Genomic DNA, 20,806 nt, shown 5'->3' with positions numbered 1-20,806 from the left:
AGTTTTCTTAACTTTACATAACTTTTAATGAGTTAAGTATAAACTTAACCTCACAAAAAATCTCACACTTTTTATATATATATAGTCAACCTATAACACACAATTTCACATAAACTACCACAAACTATCAGATGAGGCCAAGATTAAATTTAGCAAGTAGTTTTCCCCCATCCTGGTCTCTCATTAATTTCAGATCCTCAAGTACAGTAATAGCTGTTATCAATATTGCAAAAAGCTGCATTGAAATAACTGAAATAACCCTCAACAGGACTGAGACGACCTAAAATAAATGTTTCACTGTCTCTGCATGGAACATCTCACAACCAGCAACGGCTCTAATTAGTAATAAACAAATGTAACTGAAGGAGAAAGTAACATTACTTTTTAATGAAAATCATTTGACCCCTGAACAAAACATTTACTTGTGATTAACTCTAGATTATAGCTCAGCTACAAGTATCTATGTGCCCTTTCCCCTATTACTTTCTGTCTGAAGTTATTTTACTAAAAACTCCTCTCTGAACAATTTCCTAAGTTGTCTTGGCTAAGTTTTATTTAGGGTACTGAAATTTTAGCAGCCATTCACATGTTCACTGCACACACACATTTTCTCCAGAAAACAGACGATATCCATTGTGGAAACTCTCTTACCATCTGGAACAATTCCAGGTGCAGACTCCTGACCGCTGGCATCTTTGTTAACTGCTTGCTCCAGAAATACCACAGGGTCTTCAGGGCCTTCAACTTCCATCTCATTGTTATCTTAACAGAAATGTATTGACTCTTTAGCTCAGAATGAGTTCTCCTGCTTTTGGTAACTTAAGTCAACAAGTATCACTCTGCTTTACTGAGGGCAACTTATCACCCAAAATGCCATAAATAATTCTTCCCATTTTCCTATTCTGAACCCAATATATGTTTACATTTTTTAAATTGTGGAAAGTATAATGAATTAAGAGATAACTGGCATTTTATTATTTTAAATATATACTGTATACTGATGGTGTCCTGGAATAAAATATAAGTAATTAAGAAGCGTCTACTAAACCCCCTGCAGACAGTAATACGGGCTTTATGGAGGTTGTCACTCATACTGATGAAAATAAAAAACAACCTGGAAAGAAGTTCTGTTTCTTCCTCTAAGGATCCTGTTATCATGTTTACAGCCAACAGTACACCGCTAAAAATACCTGAGCAAAATTTTGGGCTCTAGAGGCGAAAATTATAGCCCTGGCTGGTGTGGTTCAGTTGGTTGGGTGTCGTTCTATGCCCTGAAAGGTTGTTGATTCTACTCCCGGCCAGGGCACATGCCCGGGTTGTGGGCTTGATCCCCCGTAGGGGGTAGACAGGAGGCAGTCAATCGATGCTCTGCTCTTACATAGATGTTTCTCTCCCTCCCTCTCTAAAAGTCAATTTAAAAGAAATATATGCCCTTATTGATTTTAGAGAGGGAGAGAGGGAGAGAGAAACATCAATGAGGAGAGTCATCGATCGGCTGCCTCCTGTGCACCCCCTACTGGGGATTGAGCCTGCAGCCTGGGCATGTGCCCCGGCCAGAAAATCAAACTACAATCTCCAGGATCATAAGTCAATGCTCAACCGCTAAGCCATGCTGGCCGGACTAAAAATAAATTTTTAGAATTTTTTAAGAAAAAAAAAAAAAAAAGACATTCTAAAACTAAAACTTGTCTAGAGTGAAATAACGCAGACTGTGGAGCGCAAACTAGGACCTATAACCAAACACAGAGGAACCCGCACTGTTGGCTGAAAGAATACACCTGGAGGAAAGCACACCAGCCGGAGGTTCAGTCATCAGCCTCAGAGGTGATCGGGTCACGTGTACATTTAAACTAGGCGGAGAAATTAAGAGTAAGATGGGACCTGGCACACAGGGGTTCCTCGTTAGCACTGAAGCAGGAGGTTGGAGGCTGGGGGGCGGAGTGTACCTGCAGGGACACCGGCCAGCTCCACGCCCGCGCCCGGCTGCAGGGCGCCCATCTCGGCCGCCAGGTGTTTGCAGTACGTGCAGATGTAGTCTTCTCTGGGCTGAGAATCCAGTTCCTGGTCTGCTGGTTTGTCACATTCCAAGTGAACCCACCTGCAGTGATACATGTTTTTTAAAAAAGTTTCCCAGTTAAAAGTCAAGCTCATAACGCAGGGCAGAGAGAAGCAACTGCTGAAAACCTGGACACAGGAGGTGCTGAGGCCGACACGGAGAGATTACGGGGCTGGCGACTGGGAAGGCGCTAGATACGGAACCTGCATTTGTGCAGGTCCTTAGAGGTGCTGACACACTTCATTTCCACACCGTCAAACTATTTCCTCTTTAGTTTCTCCTGTTAATACTCATTTCTGGTCCTGTCTTTTGCCCACTGACTTCCTGAGACTGTGACTCGGCTCCGCCCACAGCAGCCCTCAGAACTGAAGGGACGCTGGGTGCTGGAGCTGGAGCGCGCGGGCACGTGGCGGGCACGTGGCGGGCACGTGTACCACTCAGCGGAGCTGAGGAAGCCCGTGGACGGGATAAGGGCCGCTTACCTTTTGCACATGTTACAGTGAAGCATGTCCTTCTGCAGCTCTGGGTTGTAGCACTTCCCGCAGAAAGGACACAGGTTGTCCTGCTGCTGGTAACAGCTGTCGCACACCAGGCAATTGTGGTGCCACTGAGGGCTAGACCGTGTGCCGCACTCGACACAGATCCTGCAATTCTAAACGCCAGGAGAGACGAAAACAAAACCAGGGCGTTATGCATCTGTATTGGGGTTCTGGTGCAAACCTTTCTGAACTCCACGAAACACCTGCGGGTTATACATCAGGCTTTAACTTTCATGACGTTAACTCAGGGTGTTTCTTTTTGAAAAAGCAGTTTGTTTTGAGCATCTGGTAAGACGTCACTCAATTTGCACTAAAACCTCCAGGAAAATGTAAATAGGGGATGGAGAGATCCAGGAAAACATAAACAGGGAGGGGGAAAACCAAGAACACGGCAACTACTCAAACTTCAAAAACAGGACACGTGCTCCAGAGCCGGGGGAAGCCCGTGTGGAGTGCGTCTCCTCAGCTCCCTGCAGAAAGCAGACTGGTGCTGCCCGGGTGGCTCCACTGGCTTAGAAACCAAAATCAGGGGCGCGCACTACAGAAGTGCCATCCCCCACCCCAAACGACCTGGTGTCTCAGATTGTGAGACTCATCCCTCCACACCCAAATCCAACTACGGCCCCTCGCATTTTCAGAACAGAACGGCGGCCGCCTCCGTGCCTGAGAGTTGGCCTTAACGAGCCCGGAGCAAGACGGACAGACTGCGGGGCCCTCACTGCCCGCCCGACGTTCCGACCTAAACCACCAAGGGGAGCTGCCTCTTTCTGAGCTGCTGCACTGACTTGCCGGCCAAAGAAGAGAAACTAGCAGGAGCCACACGTCTGCCGAAGTCTCACAGGTACCATGTGATCGCACCAATATTAATGCAAAACCCCGGGGTAACATGACAAATAGACCCCAATAGCGAATCAGGAAAATATTAAGCCACATTCAAGTAAAGCTTATACAAGAAACGCAAAGAGGATTAACTATTAGAAAAGTCTATTAATAAAATTTAACACAGTCTTGGGTCTGAGGAAAATAACTTCAATAGATGCTGAAAAAGGCTTTGGGGGGAAAAAAGAAATCAAAACCCATTCCTAATTTAAAAAACCCTTGAGAAAATAAAAATGGATGGGTATTTCCTTAATGTGATAGACACACTTCGCTCAACTCTAACGCCAGCGTCTTATTAACTGGGGAACCCCCGAGGTGACCCCACTAAGGTCGGCAACAACGCGAGGCGTCTACCCGATGCACTGCTATGAACGTGGTTCTGAAGTCAGTGTGCACCCTGAAACACACAGAGGCAGGGAGCCGGAGGAGGGGAGAGAAACTGTCCTCGTGGGCGCCAAGATGGCACACTCGCAAATTCCTAGAGAACCAATCATAAATTCAATAAAAGAATTTAAGAAAGTAGCAAGATACAAAGCAAGCAATGAAAAGTCAGTAGAATTCACACGCACGAATAAGAACCTGTTGAAAGGTATAATAAACGAGACAATCCCATCTACAATAGCAACGACATGGATAAAATAGCTCAGAGTGAACCTAAGAAGTGCCTCAAACCTGTACAAACAAGCACGCTCAGGGCCGAGGCTGCACTAGACCTGAACACACGCTGACATCCCTGTTCTTGGTTAGGATGTCTCATCCTCAGGACGCCATTTCTCCCCTAAATCAATGAATACACTTAAAGCGACCCCAATAAAAACTCCAGTGAGGTGTTTCACGGAGTTAGACCAGGTGACCCTGGAGTTCGAAAGGAAAAGTAAACACGAGAACAGGCAGGAAAAATGGGAAATGGAAAGGCTCTGAGGGCACCAACACTCCCACAGCCCCTCGAATTGAAACAGGACGGCATTAGTTCATAGAGACAGGTGGATGGAATAGACTAGGAGTTCCAGAAATGACGCCAACCAAAATCGAAACCCCGTGCGGGAATCTCAAGTCAATGGGGCAAAGGGCAGTCTTGCGCGTGACTGGCTGTGGACAGCGGGGGGGCCCGCTGGAAAGAGACGTCACACCACACGCAAGGGGCAGCTCCGGTCGCTAGAGCTGGAAGCTGAAAACAGAGTGACGCAAAAACTGGGAGAAAATACGAACTCTTCTGTAACCCCAGTGTTGGGGAAGGATAATTTTAACTAAAAAATCCAGAAGTAACAGAAGACCAATAAATATGACTATAATGTGCGACAAAAGATAAAAAACAACGTAAGCAAAGTCAAAAGGGGAATAACTGGAAGAAGATACTTGCATCATATAACACAGATAAAGGTCTTACAGCCCCAATATGTAAAGAACCCTTAAATTGCGAGGTTAAAAAAAATCGAAGTCTTCAAGAGCCTGAGGCAACACACACGAGCAGACAACCCATAAAAGGTCAAAATTACCCTTCCACATATAAAAATGATCGACTTTGCCCTGGCCCGTTGGGCTCAGTGATTAGAGCATCAGCCTGGGGACTGAGGGTCTCGGGTTTGATTCTGGCCGGGTTATGTGCCTCGGTTGTGGGCCCATCCCCAGCCCCGGTCTGGGTGCCTGCAGGAGGCAACCGATCAATGTGTCTCTCTCACATCGATGTTTCTCTCTCTCTCTCCCCCTCTCTTTCTTCCACTCTCTGAAAAGCAATGGAAAAAATATCTTAGGGTGAGAATTAAAAAAAAATTTTTTTTTAATGATCAATTTCACTCAATGGAGACATGAAAATTAAAATTACATTGGATATCATTTTTCACCATAAAATGGGCAAAAATTCTAATGCTGAACAGGACACTGTTGGCCAGGGTACAGGAACCTTTCCCTGCACACGCCGCCTTCCAGGGGGCAGTGGGAAATGTCACAGGCCCCGGGAGAGGGAATCTGAGACTATCTAGGTCAAGGCCAGGGGCATTTACCCCCCAGGCAGAAATCCCACTTCTAGGAATCTGTCCTAGAGATCCTCTCCCAACCATTCAAAAACCCCTATGCACAAAATTACTGCCTTCAGAACCATCTGTTATGTAAATACGGAAACTACCTAACTACCCAAGCAGAGGCCACTGGCCAAAGAAACTGTAGCAGATAAGACAGCGGGGGAGGGGAAGGGGAGGGAAAATCTCTGAGAACTGTTACAAAGTGACTTGCAGATACTTTTTAAGTGAAAAAGGCAACATGTAAAAGAGCATACATAATGTGTGGAAGGAAAATAATTTATCTGCCTATCATTACCAAGAAGCACAGGAAGGACAAGCCAGAGAGCATGTTAGGTACCCAGAGGAGCAAATGCAGTGGACGTCTCACGGGAGGAAATGACAACTATGGGTAGAGCTTTTTATATAATTTTTGACTTCTAAAGGCATGTTAGGAGCCTATATTTTTAAAAGTTGAAATCACTAAGAAAAGGGGAATTGCCCAGCCGGCGTAGCTCAGCGGTTGAGCACCGACCTAGGATCTAGGCGATCAGGGTTTGATTCCTGGTCAGGGCACATGCCCGGGTTGGGGGCAGGGGGCATGCAGGAGGCAGCCGATCAATGACTCATCATTGATGTTTCTCTCTCCCTCTCTGTCTGAAATCAATAAAGGCATATTAAAAAGGGAAAACAGAAAAGAGGAGTACAGTCTATCACTGAGAGCAAACTGAAGTCTGTTGACTGCGCTGAGCAGCTGAGTAAGTGTGGGTGGGACCCGGGATTCGCAAGAGCGGGACAAGGCAGGACCCTCAGGGGGAGGGATCAGGACTGGAGGTCCTGGTGTAGAGCCGTTATTTATAAATTTTGTGAGTATACGCACATGTATGTGTGTGCATGTATTTGTAGCGTGTATGTGTACGTGCACAGCCACGCACTATCTCCTGCCCCATCTGCTGGAAGGGCAAGCCCAGGGCCCCTTCTCCACTCCAGGCACCAGGCCTAGGTGAGGGGACGGACTCCAGGGTGAGATAAAATGACCTTGAGCATCTCTTAGCCACAGAGTGAGCAGGTGCCCAAATGAAAGGCGAGGAGGGCAAGTCACAGGGGCACGGGAACCAGCCTGAAGAGGCTGCCAAAGGGAGCTGTGGGACACCCTGAGCACACAGAGAGCTAGCGACAGTAATGGGTCAGAGCATTAGTTTACAACCAGCAGGTGAAACCTGTCAGTGGTCAGAGCGGCGGCCTGCAGACATACCAGAGAGTCTCGGGTTTGGTCCCGGCCCTGGTCCAGGAGCGTGGGGTAGCAACCTGTCGATGTGTCTCTCTCACATTGATGTTTCTGTCTCTCCTCCCCTCTCCTTCCCACTCTCTCTCTAAAATGGAAAAAAATATCCTCACTCCTTCAATGAGATTTTTTAAAAAAACCAAAAACCTGCACCAGGCAACAGGTCCTAATATCCTAGAGGAATTCAGAGGAGGGGCAGGGTATCTGCACGATCAGTGTCTCCTTAAAGAGCTTCATTGGATCCAGGGGAGAAAAGAAAACTGGAGAAACCTGGCGGCAGCAGCTGGCGCAGACAATGGGTGCTGAGGGCACCTGCCAGGAGGCGAGCGTGAGGTGCACCGGCTGTGATACCCGAGGCGCATTCGTCACTATGCAGCCTTTTCGCCAAGAAATGCCGAACTCTACATACTCATGAGGAAATCTCAGACAGAGACAAATGGGAAAGGTGCTGGGGGGGGGGGGGGGGCAGGTGTGTGAGGGAAACTGTCCTTCAAGATCAAGAGAAGAGCTTAGGAAATGTCCCAGATTTAAGGAGCCAAGGAGACATGACAACTAAATGGAACCCCTGGCCCTAGACCAGATCTCGGACCCTACGTGGAGAGGGAGAAACTGCTATGTGGGACTTAGATCTAGTGACAAAACCGAAACACGGACGGTAGACTGGATGAAAACACTTGCGGTGTAAGCGTGCGAAGCGGGTGTCGGTGCTGTGATTAGGGAAGACGGTCCCGAGCATTAGGAAGCACACTCAGGTATTTAGGGGTGAAGGGAGCACAGCGCAGGCAACTTACCCTCAAATGGTTCAGGCCAAAAAATGAGGGGGGCAGGCAGGGAAGGGGGCTAGGAGGGAGGAGAAAGGGCGATGACGCTGAAACCCTAACCCCAGGTGAATCTAGGTAAATGGCATGTGGGTATTTTTATTTTTCAAACTTTTAAAGTTCCTGAAAACATCACCCTCATGTCACCGAGCAGCCTCACTAGATGGAGACTCTGGAGAAGGCCCCTGTGTCTCCAGCCGCCACCAGAGTCCAGCTGGACATGTACCGGGCCTTCAAATGTTCAATAAACGAGCAAACTGGGACTGCAGACCATGGCGACACATGAGAGAATTCAACAGAAAGCCCCGTGCTGATTCCGTGGGTACGTGGGCACTTTATAGGTACCGTCTCGATAAACCCAACACCCCTGGGAGCTGAATACCGTGAACATTCTCCACGCGAGGAAAATCGGCTCGGCAAAGTCGAGCAACTGCCAAAGGTCCTGCACTTAGTAACCAGAAAAGCTGAGATTCGACACCACAACCTAACCTTTTACCCACGTTGTAATACCTCCGTAGAACAGAATTTAAAAAAAACAACTATCCAATCCGATTCCCAGCAGGGTTACAATGGGAAAGAGACCAGCAGAGAATCGTAGGGAGCAAATTAGTCTGAGAACAGCCTTGGGAAGTGCACCTGGGAACCTGAGGACGTTTTCCAAGACAATGAAAAACATGACAAAGAAGGTAATGAATTGAGAGCAGGAAACAGCATCGTCTAGATTTTACTGAACAGTATTAAAGAGAATGTAAAGAAGGTGAAATTTCTTTTTAAGGCAAAGTTAACCAACACTCCTCTAGATCTTTCCAGGGGTCCAACTGGAGCCCGACAGTGGTCAATGTGCGAAAACCACGCTAATTAGTGCAGAACCACAGATGCATCCTGGAAGCAAATACAAACAAATGACCAAAAAAAATAAAAAATAAAGACACAAAAGCTTTTAAGCAGAAAAAAAGAACATGGCTAGGTTAACTTAAAAATAAATAAATAAAATAAAAAATATTTTTCTCCTGTGATAAGCTGAAAAAACTCTGAAAAACAAAACTGTTTCCCAAGTTCACAAAAGGCAGAGGCGCAGCACAAAACTGCACCAGACCAGGCTCCTGTGTAGCCTGAAGACAATGGCATCTTTCCAGACACACATTTCAGAAAACATACCCTTCTTCAGAGACTAACCGGGATGCCCCAAAATGGGGGGTGAAACGAGGCAGGAATTTGTAGAGGAAGTGTGTGTGCGTGTATATAGTTTTTTTGCAAAGAAAAAGTGACGAGGTTTATAGTCTGAGTTAACTTAACCAAGACAAAGGAGGAAGGAAAGAAAAATCTCTCGTTTCTGCATTTTCAATGGGAAGTGAGAGATAAAAAATTAAACTTTCAACAGTTAACATTCACAGAGTAAGATTCTGAATTGCAAATCATCGCAGGAAACAGAACTAGCTGGTCTTAAAATAGCCAAGCATTTCAATCACAACCATTAACCTCAGGGAGAGCTGGCTCTACTTAACCTTTCAGAAGATACATTTTAAATTACAACAAAGGATACAAAATTTAAAAAACGTGGGGAAAGATCATTCAACTAGTAAACCAAACCCCCAAGTATCTGGTCAAAAAAATAAAAGCGTCACACAGGATAAAGGCAGCATTATATTGATTAAGTCACAATACATGTAGCAACACCGGCCTCGCCTACTTCCTCAGTAATAGCCACAAAACACGAGTTTGGTTTAAAAAAAGAAAGTAAAATACAAGGAGAAACAAATACCAAAAATGATATGTCAATTTTACCTACGTCCTTATATGCTGTAGTCAAAACATGACTTTAACAAAATGAAGTTAAAAACACAAATACTACACCTTAAAAAGTCACTATTTCAAGTACCAAAATATCTGCAAAACCACACTGGTTAAACTGTCTGATTAAATACAATTAAGGCAGAAATGAACATGCTTAAGCACATCCTAAAAAATAAAGGCGTTAGGTCAAACGTACATAAATAAGGTTAGAAACACAGCTAGTTCGGGGACAGCCAAAACCACAGCCACAGGTAAATGCGTAGTCTCAGGCGTCCTTCCCTGGGGCGGGCGGAGAGCACGAACGATCCGGCCTGTTTCAGACGCGAGAAGGCGGGTGGCGGCGGCGGGGCGCGCGTCGCTCCGACTCCCGGGGCCCGGCCGCGAGGGAGCCCCGCGCCCCCAGCTCGCGCCGGACCCGATCGCCGATGCGGCCGCCGCTCCGCCCGAAGCCGAGCTCAGCCACACCTGGGGCAGCGCCGCCCGGAGGCCCCGCCCCAGGCCCCACCCCCGCCCCGGACCACGTGCGGCGCCGCCCGGGCCAGGCGCGCACCTCACCTGCGCGGGGGCGGGGCCAGGCGCCCCGTTCCCCCGGCGCCTCCCCTCACCCCCTCCCCCGCACCCCACTCCCGGACCCTCCCGGCAGGTGCCCCCGTCCAGGAACCTCCCCCCCCAGGACAAACAGCCCCCCAAACCAGCCCCTGGGCCAGCGCCCCCCTTCCCAGCGCCGGGAACAGGCTCGGCGGGCCCCCCTCTCCGCCCGAGCCCCGCAGCCCCGGAGCTCCAGTTGGAAGCGCCCGGTGCCTCGCCTCCAGGGGCCACCCCAAACAGAAGCGCCAGGACAGGGGTCCCTGGGGCGCGTCTCTGTGCCAATGGGACGGACGAGAATGGGAGGCCGCAGGGAGACCACAGACGTTCCCCCGGGAGGGCTCCGGGCGTCCCGAGATCCTGGAAGTGTCTCAGGGAAATGCTAAGCGAAAGCCACTGGTGTGACTTCAACCGGCCTGCGAGGAACCGCAAAGCAGATTTTACCACCCGCACTCAGCATCTGTGTGTCGCTATCAGTCCCAGGCGCGGTCGGAGACAGGAGGAAGGTGCGGGTTTGCAGAGTCGCGGGGAAAAGGAGACGCGGCGCAGCCGGGCTCCCGGCCCCCTCGCAGCACGTGGCGGGGGTCACCCCAGGACAGCTGCCCGCAGCTCGCAATGGGCGGGGGCCGCGCCTCTGCACCACGGGGGCAGCCTCCCGGCGCCCCGGCCCGGTGGCGTCTCACACCGGAGTCCTGGGGTCAGCGACGCGCAACCAGGACACGCGGGAAACACGGGCACCCCGCGACCCCCGCCAGACACCAGCGCCCCCGCAACGGCGCTCTCGGGAGCGACGTTAGGAAGCCGAGGGAAGGCCTGACACAGTATCTGTCTGCGCGGCCCGGACTTGCCACTTAGTTTCAAGGCAAAAACCTATCTGTTTGAATGAATACAGTGGTACCTCGGTTTTCCAACGTCTCCGTGGAGGAACATTTCGGGTTACCAACGCCGTAAACCCAGGAAGGAAATGCTTCGGTTCTGGAACTCGCCTCGGGAGTCGAACACGCCCCGCGGCTCCCGCTGAGGGCAAGGCCCTGAGGCCCAGCTGTGGGCTGCGGATCCCTCGGTTTTCCAGCGTTTCAGAGCTCGAACCGTCTCCCGGAACGGATCACATTCGAAAACTGAAGCACCACTGAACTTACTTTATAAATTCTACTCGGTTTTATTTTAAAAGTCAGTGTCATTCCTGTAGGTAAAAGAAGTGGATGCCTAGCCTCGTGTCTGTTCTATAAAATTTAAGGTAACTTTAAAAACCCTCGACGTGGTGGGAGCGCAGACAGCGTGGTCCCGGAGTCTTCGGGTTGTTACAGTCTACGTCCCAGCACAACATGAAAACCAGACCCGAAAATCTCTCTCAGTGACTCTGGGAGCCAGGCCCGGCCCAGCGGGCACAGGATGACCGCCCGGGGCGGCTAGCGTGCGGGACGGAACAGTCCGCTGCAGGCGGGAGGCCTGAGGTCCAGTTCCTGTCCTGTCACAGATCCGAAGCTCGGGGCAATTTACTTGACCACTAGGCCCTTCCCGGCTCCTGATCTCGTATTTATCACTTAACCTACACGGATTTCAAAGGAAGCGTGTGATTCAGCCTAGAGAACATCCAAGGAAAGGTCACAGTATTTTTGTAACTGTCTCCTAAACAGGAAAAAAAAAGTTTCCTTCAGTCAGGTGAGAATTAACGGCGGGCACGCAGTGCAATGCACAGGTCTCATATCACCTGAAGCCTCTATGATCCTATTAACCAGTGTCGCCCCAATAAGTTTAACTTAAAAAATAACAGTAAAGGAGTCACTCTTACCTTCTGCTTCAAGAACTTAAACGTTCTGTGCTTCCATGCACAAATAATTCTAAGACTTGTCTACCTGGCGCTATAGGAACTCTCCCCATAGGTTCGGTTGTCAGCCAACCTACAGGGTTGAGAGATTCAGAGACGGAAGCTCAGGAAGCTCAGAGACCAGCATGGAACACCTCAGGGCCACAGAGACCCAAAAACCCAAATAGATGGGCGAACAGAGAATCACTGACCAAGAATATCCAGAAAATTAAAAACAACTGCAGAAAGACTGGCCGTGTTAACTGGAATGACTTGACTGAATGTGGCTCGAAGGATGGGTGAGAATACGCACTGCGCAGTGTCAGGCAGACTGAGATCCTCAGCTGGGGTGGGGAACGTCCGGCCCGCAGGCTGTGAACGGCCCTGGAAATCACTCGGTCTGGCCCTGCCAAGACCTCCCAAAAGAGAAGCAGCTCCAGCCATCCCCTTAGGGGTGAGTTAATGAAATGTATGACCAAGTATAGCAGGCTAGTTTTTCAGTTGATAATTTTGTACGGCCCGAGAATGATGCTATAAATGTCCAAGTGGCCCTTGGCAGAGAAAAGGTTCCCCACCCATCTTAAGCAATTAAAAAAACAATGGAAAGATGTCCATAGTTCTGTTGCTGTTGCTGTTGACCCTCACCCAAGGACATGTTTTCCACTGATTTTCAGGGAGAGTGGAAGGGAGGGGGAGAGACGGAGAGACACCTGGATGTGAGAGAGAGACATCCACTGGCTGCCTCCCGCACTCGGCAGGCGGCCGGCGGCCCCGGTGGCCAGGAATCCGGCCTGCAGCCCAGGTGTGTACCCTGGACCATAACTGAACCCACAACCCTTCAGTCTGTGGGGCTGACGCTCTAACCGCTGAACTAAAGTAGCTAGGGCTAGATCTTGTCTAACTCTTCAAACCCAAGAGAAAACTTTAAACGACGTCTAAAAAACAAATACCTAAGTCAATCACTTACTAAAACTACCACGGGGGAGGCACAACATACACATACATATGCATATATAATATGATCCCAAATATTTAATGCAAGCGCTACATACATACATAAATATGTGTACATATAAAAAGCACTATAAAACCACCTAGAAGCTTATCAAATTTTAAAGTATTTTATCTCTGGATTTTAAATTAATGAGTTTTAAAAATATGTCTCTGTTTCCGTATCTTCATCTGGGGAGACTACCTATTTCAGCGATTTCTGGGGAGATTAAAGATAAATCATTAAAAAACACTTTCTGAGCCATGAAGCACTGCAGCGTTAGTTAACAGGTTCAGCAGCATTTTATAACAGCCTGAAGTTGTAAACAACCCCAGGGCTCACCAACAAGTGATTCAATAAACAAATTGTGGCGTCTCCACTGCTCAGCAACTACAAGGTGTCCCCAAAACATGTATACACGCACTTTGAATAATTATAAAGGCAGTGTTTACTAAAGTACAGTTCATTTTTAAAATGTGAGCTATCAGCCATTAAAAGTGTGTATACATTTTTTGGAGGGACACCCTATATGTGGGTGAATCTCAAAATAATTATAGTTTAAAAGCCAGAACCAAAAAGAGAGAAAAAAGAATATATCTTATATAAACGTCCTTTACAGAAAATTCTGGAAAATGCAAACTAATCAGACTGCCTGGAAGACAAGGGGTGGTGACCGGTGAAAAGGAGGGGCTCTCGGGGGCACCAGGAAACTTTTAGGGGAGATGAGATGTTCATTATCTTGAAGGTGAGGGTGTTTCACGAGGGTAGACATGTGTCACATTAAATTATATACTTTAAATATGTACAGTTTATCGTATATCACTTATGCGTCAATAGGGCTGTTTAAAGTTGATGGCAATGCATAGATTTGCAGAGGTATCCGGTATGCTCTATATAACTTAAAAAAAAAAACATATACAGATGCTGATATTTTTCTTAAAAAAATAAACAACTTACTTTGCATTTCCAGCCATTGGTTGGTACTGATTTCATAACTGGTTGAAGACAAAAGGTATGATACCCTTTGTCACACGTATCACACACTAGCATCTTGCTATCTTCTCCCGATTGTCTAAAAAATAAGATAGCATTAATGATGCCTGACCTTTGACCTTATGTTTGTAACATAAGCAATCACTAGAGACCCCACCCCGGGCACTGAGCGGTGTCTGTTTGGTCCCTGTGCAGACACGGACAAAGGGAATCCCCTAGAGGATGTGACAGCTTTCGTCCCAAGCTCCCTGGGGATTTTCCTTACTGACTGCTCACCTATGGGGAACCCGCTCTGGTCACTGTGGGATTCCTGCAGGGGAGAGGGGGTAGGGCAAATGACCGACTCTGCTCTTGGCCTCTCCAGCATCTCACGAGTCCTTTCTTGGGAGGGGCTCTGACTGGCAGGTGAAGCTGAAGGGACACCCCTTGGCTCAGCGACAGGGGAGGCAGGGTCATAATAAAAGGAGTTTCAAATCTGGCACCAGGCCTATCTTTGTACGGGGACTGCTGTCTTTCTGGCTGCGTGACTCCTGAGTAACTTAGACTCGAGTCCTCTTAATTTCAGGCATAAAATGTGAATAGTTATCAAAGATTACTGTGAGAATTAAATACAATTCTGGTTGAAGAGCTTAGACTCGCGGGGGTGGGGAATGCCCAGACCTCGGGCCGTATACAGCTCTCAAAACCCCTTGATCTGGCTCTGCCAAGGCAACTGCAGATGGGACTCGAAATTCACTAAATCTAGGAGTTTTCATAGCTAATTTTTAAGTTGATAATTTTGTATGGCCCGGGAATGATGTTATAAATATCCAAATGGCCCTTGGCAGAAAAAGGTTCCCCACCCATGGAGCCTTAGAATACTCATTAAGCAACATGTGCTAAATAAATAGGTATAAAAATAACAATCTTATAATTATTAAGTACTATACTAAAAAAAAAATAATCTCTGCCTTGATTCTTGGCTATTAATCACTCTCAGATACTAAGAACTGAACTCATAAGGAGAAAGAAAAACTGGGGAATGTGAGAAGAGCTGAGAGGAAACGCTGAGTTAGACCTGGGGGTAAACAGAAGTAAAAAGTAAATGGGTTAGTTGGCCTCCAGTTATCTATTATTGGGCTTAACAAATTCTACATATAAAATTGCATATTTATCTCCTCAGCTTCATGGAAAGATCTTCAGGAAAAGCTCTCTTTCTTCAAGTTCTCTCATTCCCACCCAAGAAACTAGGCACAAATACAAGGTACCAAATAACTGTTGACTGGTATTTTCTTTAATTTTTACCAAAATATAACAGCACTGGATCCTACTTATTCCACATATTTCTGAGATGTTGATGCTTATTGTTAGCAAATTAAATTAGGAATAAAACAGACTGGTTGTGGCAGCGGTGGGCATAATTTCTCCTGGTTACAGAAGCCCTCCGCTTGTAAACAGCTGGAAGACTGCAGCAGATGCAGGTAACAGCCCCGCATTATCACGCTAATTAGTAGCATGAGAGAGAAAAAATTACTGAAAAGACTGGAGAAATGACCTGAAGGATGGAACAGAAGGAATAGGAAAAGATTGCCCCTTACAAACGTTTAAATGCCATAGGATACTTTGTTTCAGTGTATGGCGACTCTACTGAGGTAACTGTATCAGAGAGATACAGTGTTTTTTTAAAAACAATAATCTCAGTATAAACTGTTCTTCCTGGAAGGGAAGGTGGCTCACTCGGATGGCTCCTGTCTGTAGTTAGGTCTATTTTCCTATTAAATCCCCTCCCCAAGTCTCCCTCTAAAGAAGCTGCTTTAGTTTCCTGACACTTATTTTGTTTTATTACTTTTTAAAATCTCTTTATTGTTCAAAATATTACAGATGTCCCGTTCCGCCCCCTTGATCCCTTCCACCCCGCCCCCGCCCCCCCCCCCCAGGCCTTCCCCACTCTATTGTCAGTGTCCTCAGGTCAGGCATTTATGCAGAGAGGATCTCTGATTAATCTCTCCCCACCCGCTCCCACCCCCGCTTCCCTCTGAGATTCTCCAGCCAGCTCCAAGCTTCTATGTCTCTAACACTTATTTTAAATTGTTAATATCATTCACTTAAAAAATTGTTGGCAAATTTAAATTAGCTTTTTTGTCAACCAGAGGAATTTAAATGATTAAAATTAGTTTTTGTTTAGCCTTCGTCTTGGAATAATATAAATGTTAACACATATCTAGCATGTTTTTTAAATTAAGACATGATGAAGGCAATGGGAATGAATACAGCTGCGGTCTCATCAACCTTTAGCACATCACACAAACCCCTTGCACCTACGAGCAGGGTCTCTCGCAAGCTCAATACACACCTGTGAGTTGAAATTAAAACTTACTTGCAGTTCTGGCACACTTTGCACTCGGGACATTGCCAACCTGCCCGTTTTAATGGAGTGACCGCTATATCCAGGCACATTCCATGATAGTGCTGACCACAAGTGGTACAAAAGAACTGATCTAACAGGTCTCCCGGGCTGTCGCACACTGCACAGTTTGCATCTTCCTTTGCTATAATTAACGGTAAAACAATGAAATCGTTGTATAAGAATTGGATATTTTTCTGGCTTTACAGTTTAAAAATCACTTTAAGGGGATTTGCACGATAAATTTTTCAGACGTTATACACACTGAAGCGACATCCAATCAGAATACTGTCCCCATAAAAACAATGCAATGTATTTAATCTAAATTTATTTACACTTAAGTTTAATCATCCAGTTTTGGGATCTGTGCCTACAGGTACGTGAAACGGTTCTGATGTACCTTTACATCCCTAGTACCAGTGGCAATGCTGGGTGCCTAGTTAACGCCCAATATACGCTGCTAGGGAACCAAACAGGGAAGCATCCTCTGAGGGCCGCCGGCCGTCTAAAAAGAAACACTTTATTTGGATGGTAAATATGTTCTGAAGTTAACAAAGTGAGACAAGAGACAAAGATTAAGAAATGTTAATATCAATTAAAGATGTTTCTTAAGCATAAACAGACTAACTTTTATTTAAATCAAGTAAGGTGGGGTTTGTTAATACTGGGAAATACCGGGTGTGGGAGAACATTCGGTGGAAGTTACACATTCATACCAGTGAGCACTTCAAGCACTGCTTCCGTGCTCGACTGCAGTAACTGCCACTAGCGAGAAACGCTAAGTTCTATATAATTATGGACACCATCTGTCCCCTAAAAGTGGATCAAGAGAAATGGAACTTTTAACAGTTCTTTTACCACTAAAACAAGAAGTAACTGTAAGAATAAACTGCCTTGCCAAGAACACAGGGAAACACGCACATCACGAAACAGGGAAGGTAATGTTTTCTGAAGCCGCACCAATCAGCCCGGCCGGCGTGGCTCAGCGGTTGAGCATCGACCTAGGATCCAGATCACAGTTCAATTCCCCATCAGGGCACATGACCGGGTTACAGGCTCGATCCCCAGTCGGGGTGGGGGTTGGGGGGCAGCCGATCAATGACTCTCTCATCACTGATGTTTCTCTCTCTCCCTTCCTCTCTGAAATCAATAAAGATATATTTAAAAAAAAATAAAATTGCACCTATGTGACAATATATATAATTATGCCTACATCTGACAGGGCAGTTATGCAAATGAGCCCTGGGCTGGGAGGTACCCGCCCCAAGGCCGGACCCCAGGTGGCTCCACGCCCAACGTTCACCAAAGCTGCTTTAATGAGGCTGCCAAAGATGGCCTGTGGGCTCCAGGTTACCCTTCAGGCCTCACCCGAGTGCACCTCGGGGCATCTGCATTACTGTCCACGCCTGCCCTCCCCCCGCAGTAAGACCTCCCTTCCCGGGGCTGTAGCGCGGCTGTCTCCCGGTTCCCGTAGGGTCCGCCTGCCTCCATCTCTTCCTCCTGGGCTGGCTTTTGTGCCTCTCGCTCCCTTTAAATGGGGTGTCTGGCAGGAGTGCAGCCTGTTCTTTCCTTTCTAATTCCCCGTGCCTTCTCTCTGTGATCACACCAACCCCCACGGTCCCCTGATCGATATCGCCAGCCCCAATGCATCATTTTCAAGTTTTCCTGGACCTCAATAACCACGTCCTACAGATACTCACCCAACGCCTCTAAAATAAAACCCTTTTAAAATGTAAGTCTTCCCCTTTTCTCTCCACCAGCTTAGTATCACCGTCGACTCCGACTCTTCCCGGACCCAACACACCCACCGGACACCGGCTCTTGTTGAGCCGCCTGCCTGTGCCCCGTCCTTCCATGAGGACAGCTTGGTCCTCGCGCTCCCTGCCTTGGTCACTACGGCCCCTGAGCGGGTCCTGGCCTGCTCCCTAAATCAGCTCCTACTCGCCCAGAGAGTCTCAACACTGGGCCTCTAGGCCCTGACGCTGAACTTCACCAGTTCTTCCTTTACACCTAAAATTAAGGTTAAAACTTTCTAATATGAGGCAAAAAAAAACAAAAAACCCACCCCGAAACAGAAAACCATGACCTCCCTTTCCAGCCGACTCTCGGGACCACCAGCATTTCCTGGTCACGGCGAGCAGTTTGCTGCACACGGAACACGCCGTGGTCAGGGCCATGCGCTGGGACGTGGCCTGTTCCCTCTGCCTGAATGTGGTTCCTTGTCATGCCCGGAGCCCCTGCCAAAGAGACTCTCCAATCTCTGCGCGAACGTGTCCCGAACATGGACTATCGCGCACCTAAGAGCCCGTGTGTGCCGCTCCTGAAGGTTCCCTCTCTGTGCGCTTAGAAGGCGCTGCTTCATTGATCACACCACAACACTGCTCCCACCTGGCATCCTCAGCTGCCCGGCACAAATAAAGTCTTATTAAATACATATTTTAACTAAGTGACTTGCTTCTAAAATCACTTTTCGATGGCTCTTTGATTGACAGGCATTAATTTAAAAGTGGAAATGTCACACATTAGTTCATTTTTTACAGACATGGCCTAATGGGTGAATTATTTCCATTAGTACTAAGAGGGAGGGGCAATACTTACTAGTTTAAGCCGTAGGATATTTAACAATGAATCTGGTGTCCGCCTACCCTCAGAACATACGAGAAACTGGGGCAGACACCGGACTCTGATGACCAGATGCTCAGCCATCTTCCTCTGTAACCTGCCAGGAACACCATCCAACGTGCTCCCGCGGAGCCTCCTGGAGCCCGCCTGCCACTCCCGCCTGCCCCGGCAGCCACGCCACAGGCGGCGACGAACCAAGTGCGGCCGTCCACACTGAGATGAGCTGCGCCCATACACACGCCCCGGTTCCAAAGATTCCTGGGGGAACTGTCTCCGCACGTCCTCCTGACGCCACGAGGAGTGCGGCTGCTCTGCGTGTGCTGACGTGACCCGACAGTGGCGGCCACGCGCCCCGCCCGCTCGCCCGACGCCGTCCCAGGGCAGCGAGAACCTCGTCCTCCGCCAGCCGCAGCGACTCCGCAGGGACAAGGCCGTCGTATTGTTTGGTTAGTATGGATCACTGGTGATGAGTTAAGCAAAGAAAAAACACCCGCAGGATACACTGGGTGCAGGTCCATTTGCTCCACGGTAAGTACAAATAGTAACAGAAAAAAGGGGCGGCTCTGACCACGTCCCCATCCGAGAGAGGACACAAGCAGAGACCTGGCCCGCCGGGAGGTCGGCACGAGGGACCCCGCTGGACGGCTGAGGGCGCTGTCTCCTGTCAGCGTATGCACACACACACACACACACACAGGCACATGTATGCGCACCAGACACACATACACACACACGTCTGCACACCAGAGACAGCAAGTTTGAAGCAGTAACTAAACGACTATGTGAGATTTTTCTTTAAGCAGCGGGAAAGCGGAGGAGCGTGGGTGTGAGACTAAAGCTAACAGAGGACGGGAGTGAGGCCCAGGTCGCCGGCTCCAAGGCCGCGCCTCCCCGCTCGCCAGCACTGAGCCCACCCGGAGGGCGGAGGAGGTGCGGAGCCCCTGGGCGTGGACACAGCACAGGATGGGGGGGCAGTGATGGGGACTGATGGGGACCCGAGCAAGGGAGAGCGGGAGGGGCGGAAGGCCAAGCTTTGGACGAGGTCACTCCCTCAGCGACGGCTCTGAAGAGACGGAGGGAAAGAGAAACCAGCTCATCTCGGACCCTCGCACTGGGTCAGGCCGGAAGGGACTACGCTGCCCACGAGTGTCTGAAGCACAGGAGACTGAGCATAAATGTGCCACGAATAAAGATGGGAAACGTCAGTGAGGTCGGGCAGTGGGGGTAAGGCGGACTCCGCAGCAGGGCTCTGGCTTCTGCCTGCGGCGTCACTGCGCCGGGTGACCTGTCACAGGGAGTCTCTAGGCGTCTCTAGCAAGAGAATGGAAATCGTGGACGCAGTCAGAGAGGCTGGCCCGCAGAGGCAGGCAGGCAGGCGAGAAAGGAAGGTCCGGGGGCTGGCAGAATTCAGGGTAACACAAAGCAGCAGGACGTCGTGTCCAGAGATACAAGGACGGCCAAGGGACGGAGTCTGGAGTTAACAGCGTAACTGAAGCAGGAGCGAGAGCCGAGCGGGGGCAGCTAGTGCCTGAGGGAGGGGAGAGCGCTGAGACAGCCTCCCGCTCGCTGCGGACCGAGGAAGACGAACCCTGGCCCTGGGGACCCAGCCTGTGCCACCCGGGTGCTGCCCCCGCGGTCCGCCGCACAGACCCGCGGTCCAGGCGCAGTGACTCGCTGGCGGCCCGCAGCGGCCCTTCCTCAGGCCCTGCAGCTTTCCCTGGAGGCAGCCCTCCCCGGGAAGCAGGGCTGGGCGTGTCCCCGCGATGGGCATTTGGTGTGAACTGCCCAGACAAGGTCCATGTACCCTGGCATCACCGTGACAACAGTGCTGGAGGGCATCAGTCTATGGCAGAGCACCTACAACCGCTTCCCACTGAGGCCTGGCCTTGCTCACTGACACTCTCTCTTTGCTGAGATTTCTCTCTAATGAGGGCTGCGTTTTCGTTAAGATTTGACAACTTTCATAAGAAGATGTCACTCTTACTCCTAACTCAGGTATCAGCCTAACACTGCTCTACACTGAGCCAGCAGGGTAAGTGTTATATTCAATGGATCCATAT

At 48.8% G+C, this 20,806-nt stretch overlaps 1 protein-coding gene across 1 annotated transcript in view; it reads right to left on the bottom strand.

The window, feature by feature from the left end:
- Positions 1-20,806, bottom strand: part of KMT2C (lysine methyltransferase 2C) — a 179,842-nt gene that overhangs the window by 74,081 nt on the left and 84,955 nt on the right. Inside the window, exons 8-12 of the mRNA XM_087821306.1 lie at positions 16,098-16,269; positions 13,706-13,820; positions 2,539-2,708; positions 1,947-2,098; positions 652-762 (exon numbers count right to left, since the gene is read on the bottom strand). Of these exons, the coding sequence (XP_087677432.1) occupies positions 652-762; positions 1,947-2,098; positions 2,539-2,708; positions 13,706-13,820; positions 16,098-16,269 (720 nt within the window). The remainder of the gene's footprint in view (positions 1-651; positions 763-1,946; positions 2,099-2,538; positions 2,709-13,705; positions 13,821-16,097; positions 16,270-20,806) is intronic.

Source organism: Miniopterus natalensis, chromosome 10 (assembly GCF_054644295.1).
Source record: "Miniopterus natalensis isolate mMinNat1 chromosome 10, mMinNat1.hap1, whole genome shotgun sequence".
In the NCBI taxonomy this organism is placed as follows: Eukaryota; Metazoa; Chordata; class Mammalia; order Chiroptera; family Miniopteridae; genus Miniopterus; species Miniopterus natalensis.
Note: the sequence above shows the minus strand (reverse complement) of the source record. Positions and strands in the feature narration are given on the sequence as shown.